This window comes from Myotis daubentonii, chromosome 1 (genome assembly GCF_963259705.1).
Source record: "Myotis daubentonii chromosome 1, mMyoDau2.1, whole genome shotgun sequence".
NCBI classification, from domain to species: Eukaryota; Metazoa; Chordata; class Mammalia; order Chiroptera; family Vespertilionidae; genus Myotis; species Myotis daubentonii.
Window position 1 is genome coordinate 192,814,957 of NC_081840.1, and position 12,792 is coordinate 192,827,748.

At 35.1% G+C, this 12,792-nt stretch overlaps 1 protein-coding gene across 6 annotated transcripts in view; it reads left to right on the plus strand.

Moving 5' to 3' along the window:
* Positions 1-12,792, plus strand: part of EPHA5 (EPH receptor A5) — a 356,087-nt gene that overhangs the window by 334,133 nt on the left and 9,162 nt on the right. For 5 of the 6 annotated variants that reach the window (XM_059670011.1, XM_059669975.1, XM_059670021.1 and 2 more), the window contains 2 exons: positions 3,907-4,100; positions 7,998-8,153. In XM_059670011.1, the coding sequence (XP_059525994.1) occupies positions 3,907-4,100; positions 7,998-8,153 (350 nt within the window). Of the gene's footprint in view, positions 1-3,906; positions 4,101-7,997; positions 9,536-12,792 lie in introns of those variants that run through there. The other variant, XM_059670003.1, reaches the window with a different exon arrangement.

Sequence of the window (12,792 nt, forward strand, 5' to 3'; positions counted from 1 at the left end):
GGATTCCTCCGTCACTGAAGCAAGCAAGCCTCCTGTTTGTCTCAGTAGCCTGGCTGCTGGCCGCCATCTTGGCTGGCAGTTAATTTGCATATCGCCCTGATTAGCCAATGGGAAGGGTAGCGGATGTACGGGTAATTACCATGTTTCTCTTTTATTAGATAGGATAAATGAGAAAATGCAATAAATCTCTTTCCCCAGGAGAAAGAGCCAGTTGTTAAATATCTAACAACACATCACTGAGTATGTGATAACTCTTATGTATCCTTCACTCTGAAGTGGGTAACCTTGCTGTGTAATATGCTAGATAGGATTCTGGGTTTGTAGGTAAATATTCCAACCTTATAATGTTGGGTGAAGCTCTGTGGGCAGCAAAAACAAACAGTACCCAAAATTGGTATTTATATCTGAAAAGATGCACCTACGGGCCTTACATGATGGAAAGGGCCCAATAGAATTACTTGCTGCCAAGTGAACAGTGCCATGTTGGACACCCACTGTTGCAGGTTTATGTATTAGGAGAGGTAGCATTCTTTAAATTGTGTTTAGACTATTTATTTGCATGCCAATGCCCAAAATGCAGAGCTTATGGCAGTATTTCAGATATAGCACGTCTGACATGGTGCCAGATTGTCTATAAAAATTATGGCTGTCTTTTTTTTCTTTCCTTTTTTCTTTTATAAGCTTTTGGTTAGTAGCTATTTCTCATTTATCTATTTTCTTATTTTATTTTTCAACTAGAAGCCTGATATGCACAAAATTTATGCAGGAATAGGCCTTTATTCCCCTGACTCCTGGCACTGCTTTCCCTCTGGCACCCGGGACCCCCTCTGGCTGCCAGCAAGCACACAGGACCCAGGCAGTCCCAGCTTTATCCAGAAGGTTGTCCGGAAGGACATGCAGTTTAATTAGCATATCATGCTTTTATTATTATAGATATGTCTGAGCTTTAACTACATTAGATATATTAATCATGTTTTAGTTTTTGTAGCATTTTCTATTGTAGTTTGCCTTTTAGATTTTTTTTTTAAATTTAAATTATTTATTGTTTAAAGTATTACATATGTCTCCTTTTTCCCTCTTGATCTCTCCCAGGCCATTCCCACCCCCCTACTGTCTGTGTCCATAGGTTATGCTTATATGCATGCATACAAGTTCTTTCGTTGATCTCTAACACCCTCCCCCGATCCCCCTGTCTTCCCTCTAAGGTTAGACAGTCTGTTCCATGCTTCTCTGTCTCTATTTTTGTCCATCAATTTATGTTGTTCATTATATTCCACAAGTGAGTGAGATCATGTGATATTTATTTATCTTTCTCTGACTGGCTTATTTCACTTAGTATAATGCTCTCCAGGTCCATCCATGCTGTTGCAAATGGTAAGAGTTCCTTCTTTTTTATAGCAGTGTAGTATTCCATTTGTGTAGATGTACCACAGCTTTTTAATCCACTCATATGCTGATGGGCACTTAGGCTGTTTCCAAATCTTAGCTATTGTAAATTATGCTGCTGTGAACATAGGGGTGCATATATCCTTTCTGTTTGGTGTTTCTGATTTATTGGGATATATTCCTAGAAGTGGGATTACTACTCATGGACAGTCAGGAGACACTGACAAACATGGGCAGGCAGGTCATGGGCAGTCCTCACAGTCAGGATCTGGCAGAACTGGAAGAAGGGGATCTAGTCACAATGAGGCCAGTGGCAGTGAATGGCATTCCGGAGGCTCACAGAGACAGTCAGGGTCAGACTGGATCTCAGCATGGAGAGTGGAAATCCTCTGGTAGAGGGAGACAGGGAATTACTCATGGACAATCAGGAGACACCAACAAACATGGGCAGGCAGGTCATGGGCAGTCCTCACAGTCAGGATCATGGCCTTCAAGTCCTTTCCAAAAGGCCTTTCAGGTCCATCTCCTCTTCTTTCCCACACAATCCAATAATTGCATTCTTTAGACCTCTGCACCCCTATGTTCATAGCAACACAATTATGATCTGTCTCCCATCAGGGCCCTGACACACAGGGGGGCCTTGGCACCACAGATCTTGGCTCTGGGCCTCAAAGGCCTGGATTGTGGGCACTTTCAGCAGCCACTCTCGTGGCTCAGCGCAGTGGAGGCGCCCCTTCATGGAATCGCCTTTTAGCTTTTTATGTTGTTTTGAGTTATTAACTGAGGTGGTAGGTGACTCTCAGGTACAGCAAGTTCCTGACTTATGGTTTGACTTACAACTTTTCAACTTTATGATACTGCAAAAGCAATACCCATAACAAATTACAGGAGATATTCAACACTTTATTATAAAATGGGCTTTGCATTACATGATTTTGCCCAACTGTAGGCTAATTTAAATGTTCTATGCAAGTTTAATGTAGGCTAGGCCAAGTTATGATGTTCTGTAAGTTAGGTTTATTAAATGCATTTTTGACTTACTATATTCTCAATTTACAATGAGTTTATTGGGATGTGACCCCAATGTAAGTGGAGGAGCATTTGTATTTTGCTCATAATTATTCAATATTTATTTAAACATTTATTTTCAGAGTTCTCAACTACCTGAATTTAACTATTGGTGCTTCTCAGAAGCCTTTATTTTATGCATTTACCAGGACAATATAAACTACACCTGACTTTAGACTGTGACCGGGTGCTGATGATCCTATAGTTTATACTATCAGCCTAAATATCTCCTGTGCCAGATTTCTGCATATTGCCATATGAATGTTCCCCATTCATATCAAATAAAACAAGTACAAATTATACCTGTCAACATTTATTGCCCCAAATATGTACTTGCCTAAAGTTAACAGCAACAACCATCCATGTGATAGGCCTGAACTTGTTTTATTGCAAATACTTTCATCTCCCCTCAATCTCTTTGTCACAATGTCCTTAAATCTGCTATTTAACCTTCTTTACATCTCAATGATCTTGTTCAAATGGCATTGCCTTTATCATAAAGAGATTGGCTTCTTCCCAATCACTCAAATTATCTTTGTAAATTTTCTATTCTAATCATTATGTTTTTTTCCATTTGTCAGATCAATCAAAAATCTTTATGAAAAAAAATCTTAATTTTTAATGTTAAGGAAATATTTGCAATAGGATTTTAAGAAATATATTCATTTTTACTGGATTTTTCTATCACAAACTTTTGATCTTTAATAATTGAATAATACCTATATTATTATATTCAGTAGCATAAATACATATTTTCTGGAGTTAGACATTGCAAATGTTTTTGATAAAGCAATCTTACAATTAGACTGATATTCATATGTGTGGTTTTCATTTAAAATCAGTGATATTTGTAATGCTTTTGCTACTAGACAATTATTCTAAATTCCTGACAGAAATCAGCAGATGATAATAAACAGCAAGAACTAGACATTATTAAATGATACATGAGATCATTATACTAATCTAGCCTTTGACTTATCCATCATTTCCCGTCCAAAACTCTCTTTTGAAATAAAATTGCAGTTTCATTACTTTAAAAAATGTGGTTCTGCTCATACATTTTCATTAAAAAGACATTAACTTTTCAGAGAAATCACAAAAAGATTTAATATCTATTTGATTCTAGAATTCAAGGATAAATAAACATGAACTGTTTATTTTTGTCAATTAAATTTACAAATCGTCTTCATCAAGTTCTTAGGTAAAAATGATTACCATTTATTTTCCTTATAATATGTGAAGAAAGCCTATATTTTTATATTGTGAGAGTACATTTATTTCTTTATTTTGTTGTTTTATTTCACAGCAAATGGAAGTAATTGGGGATTTTAGAGATAGTGAACCTGGTTGTTATTGCAAGAGTTAAGCATAAGAAAGGATGAAAGTTAAATAGGGGGAAATTTCTCTACTAAATGTGTGGTGTTGGGACTGGTTCTGTTTTGCTTTACACAGGTGATTAAGGCAGTAGAGGAAGGCTACCGTCTGCCAAGCCCCATGGACTGTCCTGCTGCCCTCTACCAATTAATGCTGGATTGCTGGCAGAAAGACCGAAATAGCAGGCCCAAGTTTGATGAAATAGTGAACATGCTGGACAAGCTGATACGTAACCCAAGCAGCCTGAAGACGCTGGTTAATGCATCGAGCAGGTACAGGCCAGACCTGAGAGATTATCCTGAATTTAGCTAATTCAGATTGATTCTACAAATTTTAAATCACTATGGACATAAATTAACCTCTAAATATGTATGATACTAATTTATTTGACTATCATTTTTTTGCATAAAGTTACTCTCTTACAATAAATGAAATATAAATGATTATACTTAAAAGCACATATACCTGCCCTAACCGGTTTGGCTCAGTGGATAGAGCTTTGGCCTGCAGACTGAAAGGTCCCAGATTCGATTCCGGTCAAGGGCATGTACTGTGGATGTGGGCACATCCCCAGTAGGGGGTGTGCAGGAGGCAGCTGATCGATGTTTCTCTCTCATCAATGTTTCTGACTCTCTGTCACTCTCCCTTCCTCTCTGTAAAAAATCAATAATATATATATTTTTTTTTTAAAAAAAAGCACATATACCTAATCTAATAGTGTAACATGCCCATATCAGAAAAATGCTAACTGTAGCCAAGTTTAGGTAGTATTTTTTTAAAAACCAAAACACTCAAATGCATATATTTCCATGTATATTAGACCCCACATAGATGTGGATGGGGAAAAGGTAAAATTATGAGACCGTAAGGAAAATCCAAATAAACACTGATCTATTTTACACTAGAGATATCTACCAATAATTACTTTTCATGTTTTTAGAATTGGTTCTGTTGTCTGTATATTTTATGAATATCGACAATGCTTTTAGCGACCCTTTACTCTTACCTAGTTGAACACAGACATGTGGCTAATCAAATATGAGTAATTTTGTGGCAAGATTTTATTTATATATATTTTTTTTCATTGATTTTAAAGAAGAAGGGAAAGGTAAAAACATCAATGATGAGAGAGACTCATCAATTGGCTGCCTCCTACTCGCCCCCTACTGGGGATCAAGCCCACAACCCAAGCATGTGCCCTGACCTGGAATCTAATTGCATGACCTCCTCACTCATAGGTTGATGCTCAAACACTGAGCAACACTGGCTGGGCTTGTGGAAAGATTTTATATGAGCAAATATATATATATACATATATATATATACATATATATATATATATATATATATATATATACATATATATATACATATATATATATATGTATATATATATATATATATTTAAACAATGTTACATTTTTATAAAACATACATTATTCTTTAACCTGAAAAGTTATAGAATTATTCTCTCAAAAAATAAATCAGTTTGATTCTTTACTATAAGATTTGTCCAATTGTTATTTTCACTGTATTTGAGGTAATAGTATATTTTTATAAGAAAAAAAACTGTCATGCCAGGAACTGAATTGGCTGTGTACTAACATGAACTAAATGAGGAACAATTTGTTGATAAAGTTACATAAGTTTTATGATTCTGACATAACATTTGTTTACTAGGCAAAAATTCATTTTTAAATACAAATGAGGAATGAATCTTCAAACTCTGTTCAGGGATCATTAACTTTCTGTGGCAGCAACTGGAGAATGCATCTTCTTAGCAATCATTCCTTATGTTGTTCCTAAAATATCTGCTTTCAAACTGTTTATTGCCATATAAAATATTAAATATTTCTCTCATCTACTTATTTGAATTATACTAAGCTGTCATAAAGAAAGAAAATCAAAAGGGACATTTTTATGTTCTAAAATGTGTCAATTTATATCAGAATCATCATTGTAGCTTGAGAGCAGTTTAAAAATCTACCAAGAATTTTAGTAGTTTCGTGTGTGCAGTATGTAGAATTAGCTTGCTAGGTTTCATTTAAACAAATTTGGCTTAAGACTATACCACTTACTAGCCATCTACAAATCCCAACTCCAGAAGGTTAGTTCCTGACTTATTCACTTTCTCTATTCTATCCCTATCACAAAACTTGGTGATTTCAGTAACCATGTAGATGATGTTTGGATATCTCTCAATACATTGAAATTTTCTCCTTTAGTGATTTTGGTCTCTAAAATACCTTGGAATCTTCTTGTCATAGTCACATTCTAAACTTGGCTATTAACAAAACTTGCATCTCTTCCACAATCTCACCTTCAAGATCCTCCTCTCCAGCTGTTTCCACCTATATTTCATCTTCAATGAGCCTTTGATCCTAATGCCTAATGGCTACAAATCACTACAAGATTCCCATTTACCCATGCAACAAATAACTACTGTGTCATGCTGTGGGCAAGGTGCTGAGTATACAGCATTGAGCAATACACTATTATGGAAGAGATACACTAAACAAAATAAAAACATTAAAAAACAACTTTAGTGTTGGAATGGAGAGAGAGAGTACAATTTATGAGGATAACTGGGAGGCTAGAGTAGTTGTGTAGGTAAAATGATGATGTCTTGAACTAAGGTGGTAACAAATGAGATAGAAAGAAGTGGTCAGATGTGCAATATAGGGAGGTAGAATGGATAGTATGCACAATGATAGATTGTGAGGGATTGGAAGATAAGGAAGGAGTGAGTGAACTATTGTATCATATACTATACTGGGAGCACTTCAGGAGGAAATGGATGTAAAAAAGATGAGCATGGTTTTAGAAATATTGGAGTGATATTTCTATGAGAAATGTGGATTCATGATGTAGGCATATAAATATAGGAGGAACCTATACAGGAGATAAAAATTGGGTAATAATAGATGCTATTTGAAGCAAGAAATTGGGTAAAATTGTCTAAGTAGACTGGGGTTACAGCCCGAGCAGAAAATATAAAGGGCCAAGTCCTAGTTCCCACCAAATTTTAAAGTAAAAAAAAAAAAAAGAAAAGAAAAAAAGAAGGAATAACAGGCAAAGGAGAGTAAGAAGAAACCAGGAACATTCAAGGACATGGTAGCCAAGAAAGAGAATGGTGATTCAAAACTGTTTGAGAAGGAGATAGTAGTGGTGATGTCGGATGTTTCTGAGAAGTCAGTCATCTTACAGGTTGGGAAATCTTCACGGACTTTGGCAACATAGAGGTAATTGCTCAGCTCAACCAGAGCAATTTTTATAGAATCGGTTTGTAAGAAACTACACTGGGGTAGTTTGAAGTAGAAATGAGAAATGAGAAAGTGCAGAAAATATGAGTAGAAAGAAAGATATCCTATATCTTGTGGTTGAAATGTACTTAAATAAATACCCATTAATGGCCATTTAAATTGTTTTTAATGTTTACTCTCAGTCGAAGAAAAAAAATTGTACATATACTCTTTGCCCTTTCCTCCAATTATTTCCTTAATATACATGTCCAAAAATGATTATCATCATTATAGTCATGTTATTTTTGGCCGAAGAATATGAATTTGTTTTTTAAGAGTATGGATTTAGTATAATGAAAAAACATCCCATGGTTTGATTGGTCCTATTTAGTTCTCTTATGTGTTTGGAGTTACATTTTTTGTTTTCCAGGTTTCACTACTCCTAGGTGAATTAACAAGTGCCCCTACATGAGAGAATGAGATCAACAATAAGTTCTAGACTTCCTAAGAAATTAAGTGAGCACAAGTTTCTCTAGCAAGGTCTACAAGTATTTGGCTTTGCCCAAATTATCCCGCATATCTATATTTGGTAGCAGTTTTTATCTTATTTGCATAAACAAAACAATAGTAGAAAATAAATACATCTAAGTCATTACATGAAATTTTTAGCTAATGTTTTATATTGAGAAAATTAACTTATTAAGTCACTACAATTCCTCATAGACTCTGGATAGAACAACATTTGAATAAACATTTGATGTTGTGTTCTGTATTTCAAAATATTATTTTCTTCCAGTTTTGCATTTACATACTTTCCCATATCAATATACTTACAGACCCAGCGATCTAACATGAGCTAACATTATAATATAAATTTTTATAAAGATTAAAATATTACTTTTAATATTTATGTTTTATGTGTTTTAGAGTATCTACTTTATTGGCAGAACATGGCTCCCTGGGATCTGGGGCCTACAGATCAGTAGGTGAATGGCTAGAAGCAATCAAAATGGGCCGGTACACAGAGATTTTCATGGAAAATGGATACAGTTCAATGGACGCTGTGGCTCAGGTGACCTTGGAGTGAGTAATTTTTCTGATAATTTTTACATAATTGCTGGGGCGAGAGAATTTGTTCAGAAACCTATCTGGATGAGGTCAAAGCAAACCAATTAACTTTTGTCCATGTGTGGCAGCTTTCAAAGAAGCCTCTTCGTTTTGCCTGTATTGTTAACAATTGCATGGTTAATGCTACTTGTGTCCAGTTTCTTTGCTTCTATGCTTCAAACAAATAGCACTGGGATATTTGAATAATTGGGAAAACAGCTTTTTGGCAAAATAATGGTAATTCATGTTGTGGAAAAGATGTTTTCTTGACAAAGTTTTTATACTGGTCTCTGTGTTATATAAATGTAAATACAAAACAAATGTAAGCACAATTGGTATGACTAGTCCTACATAAGAAAAAACATCCTTAAATTTTAGCTATGATGAACAACCAGGAAACAGCCGCTTAAACACAGCTTCTCAGGCAAGGATCTCCTTTAATCTCTAAGTGGTGCACCTTATATTCTTGCCATCCAAGAATATATTAGATCCTGCCTCTGATTTGTTATTTGGTGCAATCTCAGTGGAACCAATTGTGCCCTCTTATGTTTGCACGATTAAGGTGAAATTTCTCAAATCTTATTGAATAAAAATCATTAGAGTTAAATACTAAATCCTTTAAGGTTGTAAGTGGTTTGTATTTTATTATATATTCTGTATGTGTAATTATTTCAGCCTAATATTTGTTATTTGTGAAAATTATTTGTCATTATGGTGATTTCATCTAGATTACATAAACATGAATAATGTTTTAACCTGCAAATATAATGATAAATTACTTCAAGTACCTTCCAATTCAAAGGTTAAAATATTGTTATAAGGATTAGAACATGGTAGAACATTCTAAAGCAGTAAGCCACGGTCCATATCCCATCACTTCACATAACATGAGCACTGAGCAGTTCTTGGTCACCATTTGTATTATTCTGGCATTTTGATTCATTGAACCCACTGCACAGCCACAGAAAAGGTAACAGGGTACTGTCATTTATCACCAGTTAAGATCACACATTCTCCACATTTCTATTCCATTATACCTATAACTGAAAGGACCTAAAATCACCACTCAGCTTGCTCTCATAATTTACTGAATCTCATTCTCACTATCACCATCAAATCATATCTATTTGAAGACACATTTTCTTGGCCCGTTATTTTTTTTGGACACTCAAAGAGCTCATTTGTGCTATATTTAATATAGTGAACAGAAAAGTTTACTGATAATTTAAAACTATTTTTACATGATTGCTATTTAATTTTTCAGTAAAAATGGTCATTTTAATTTATTAAAGTCATTTGTCATTTTATATTAAAATGATACTGTAGGTATTTCTTCTACCCAATGTCAGATTACTTGTAAATATATAATAAAAGTATTTGCATTAAACAATGTCTCCTTTTTATTTAAATAGCACATATATACATATATATCATTCTACTACCTTTTAGCTTTTCCCTTCACAGAATAGTTACAATCACAAATAATGATTTTTGCACTACCAACTTATTTTACTTTGTCTCATAGGGATCCCAAAATACTATAATTATGTTTAATATTTTAGCATTATGATTTCATATTGTCTTATTTCTTTTAATTCTTTCCTCTTTACTTTCCTATCCCCAAACTCTCTTCATTTGTATGTTTCTTTCAAGCCCTAATACCTTCTTCTATCTTATAATGGTTCGCCATTTCATTTGTATTCTCCAGTAATTTTTGTCTGGTCATTTTTTTCTGTATCTCTGTTACTTTGGTAGCTTCTTGCCTTTTGCTATAGTGCCTCCATCAGATATTTTTGTCTTTTAATTAATTTACTCTGACCAGAAGAGTAAGGTGAAATTAGGAGTCATACGGACATCTTTTTGTTCAGGGAATGTTGTCCTCCATATGTCAATTGCTTCACATTCTGGGAGCCCAAATAAACACATCCTGAACACATTCCTTAGTAAGACCTGGGCCAGCAGAGGTTAACTAACTCCAGTGAAGCTCATTTCTTAGAGAGTCCAGCACCTCTAACTATATGTTCTCTTGTTTATTGTGTTTTGACCACATTTTTCTAGTTGGTAAGAATATATTTGTCGAATAATATCATAACTAACTTACAAAATAGCAAGTAATCAATTGCTTCTTTAGTCAGAAATATAAAGTAAAAGAAAAATATGTATCTGTGAATTTTGATTGCTATATATATATATATATATATATATATATATATATATATATTAGAGGCCGTTTCCTCAGCCTGGCTTGCACCCTCTCGCAGTCCAAGACCTCTTGGGGGATGTCTGACTGCCAGCTTAGGCTCAACCGGGGAGCAGACCTAAGCCAGCAATCGGACATCCCCTGAGGGGTCCTTAGTGCTACCACAGAGGTAGGAGAGGCTCCCACCACCATCACTGCACTCGCCAGCTATGATCCTAGCTTCTGGCTGAGTGGCACTTCCCCTGTGGGAGTGCACTGACCCCCTGGAGGCAGCTCCTGTGTTGAGCATCTGCCCCCTGGTGGCCAGTACACGTCATAGTGACTGGTCACTCTGCTGTTCGGTCAATTTTCATATTAGCCTTTTATTATATAGGATATATATATTCATCATTATTAAAGACTCATGGCAAAGAAACTGGGGTACCAGCTAAAACCAAAACAAGCTTTTTAAACACTTTGATAATGATTTTTTACACATGGTCTTTACCCATATCTAAATATTAATTTCATGAAACATGTATAATATTATAATAAAATATTATAAACAATGTTACTGCCAGAATAGAAACTGAGAATTTGAAGAATGCATTCATACCTATAATAAATGCTTATAAAAAAACTTGAAATTATTTATATAAAACAAAATATCAAATTGCCATATACCTAAATAGAAAAATATGTATAATAATTTGTGCCATAAAATTTGTTCTCATAACGGGTTTAGAAAAAGAAACATAAAGAATTAGTGTTTTACAACCACTCACTTAGGTAAAAAAATTTTTCATAAAGGTTTAATTTTAATTTATTATTATTATTATTTTGTTAATACATGCAAATATGGCTTAATGTGGAAAGAAAATAAAAAATTTGAGATCTTAGAGTCAAAACATGTTCACCAGAAGAGGCTTTCAACCCTAGACATTGCTGTTGATGTTCCCTGTGCCTAAACCTTGATATTCTGTGTAAAGAACTAATATTACAGTAATTGTTATGGCAATAATGAACACTCTGTGCTATGGTGTGTAAATGCACTGAAGTATTGTTGACGAAGAACTGTGAGCTTCAGGTGTGTTTCAAATTGAATACAAATATTTGAATTGAGGATAGTATTACAGTTTTTTCTGTTGTTTTTTAAAATATATTTTTATTGATTTCAGAGAGGGAGAGAGATAGAAACATCAATGATGAGAGAGAATCATTGATCAGCTGCCGCATGCACACCACCTACTGGAGATTGAGCCTACAGTTGCTTTTTAAAGTTCTTGTCAGGCTTTTATTGTAACACTGATTATTCAGAAAATGAGTGCAACCCAATGAATTTAAATATTATACCAATTGTGTGTAAACTACTGAAATGAAAGTTTCCCAAATGCTGAGCAAAATTTGTACACACTAATTCAAATAAATTTCTTAACATTTTAATACAGTCATTATGCTAATTTTTTACAATGAAAGCACACATACGAATACTGACTATCCTATTTGTTCTATATAATTAAGATAAAACTTTTAGTCTAAACCTTACAATGTGTCATCCATTGAAGATCATGACCAAGCCAACAAATTCCCAACATACTTCTGAGTGACAAATAATAGTGAAATTTAGTGACTACTCATTAAGCTCTCTTCACCCTTCTCCTATCCAGCCAATGTTGATGGGACTAAATACCAGTGAAATGGCTAAAGGGTGTGTGAAGCAGAAGGGAGAAGAATGACTCATCCACAATGGATAAATTAAATCTTGAATGAGGTGTCCAATATTAACTAGACACCTCTCATATTCTTTATTTTTCATTTTGCCATTTTAGTATCAGAATATTAGTACTTTTCATTGTTTAGTATTATCCTATCTAATAAAAGAGAAACATGGTAATTGGCGTACGACCGCTACCCTTCCCATTGGCTAATCAGATGATATGCAAATTAACTGCCAGCCAAGATGGCGGCCGGCAGCCAGGCAGCTTGAAATTAACATGAGGCTTGCTTGCTTCAGTGACGGAGGACTCCAACGTTCCCCGCCTGCCTTGCCAGCCTCTGAGCCTGCAGTTTAAGAAACATTGTAACGAATATAGAAGCTAAAGAAAACCCCAGAAACCTGCTTTCAGCGAGCCGGGATCTCAGATCTGGAGTTGATACAGAGTTTCGATTATAGAACCGAAACAAACCAGATACCTGCTTTCAGGAGCGGATGCCTAAGAGCTGGAGCCTCAGAGCTAAAGCTGGCCCAGAATTTTTAAAAAAAAAAAAGAAAAAAAGGAGTGGTTGGGAGCTTCCGTCACCTGCCAGCCTGAAAACAGCCCTCAGCACCTCACCCAGACTGGCCAGGCACCCCAGTGGGGACCCCCACCCTGAAGGGTGTGTGACCAGCTTCAAACAGCCCTCAGCCCCTCACCCAGGCTGGCCAGGCATCCAAGT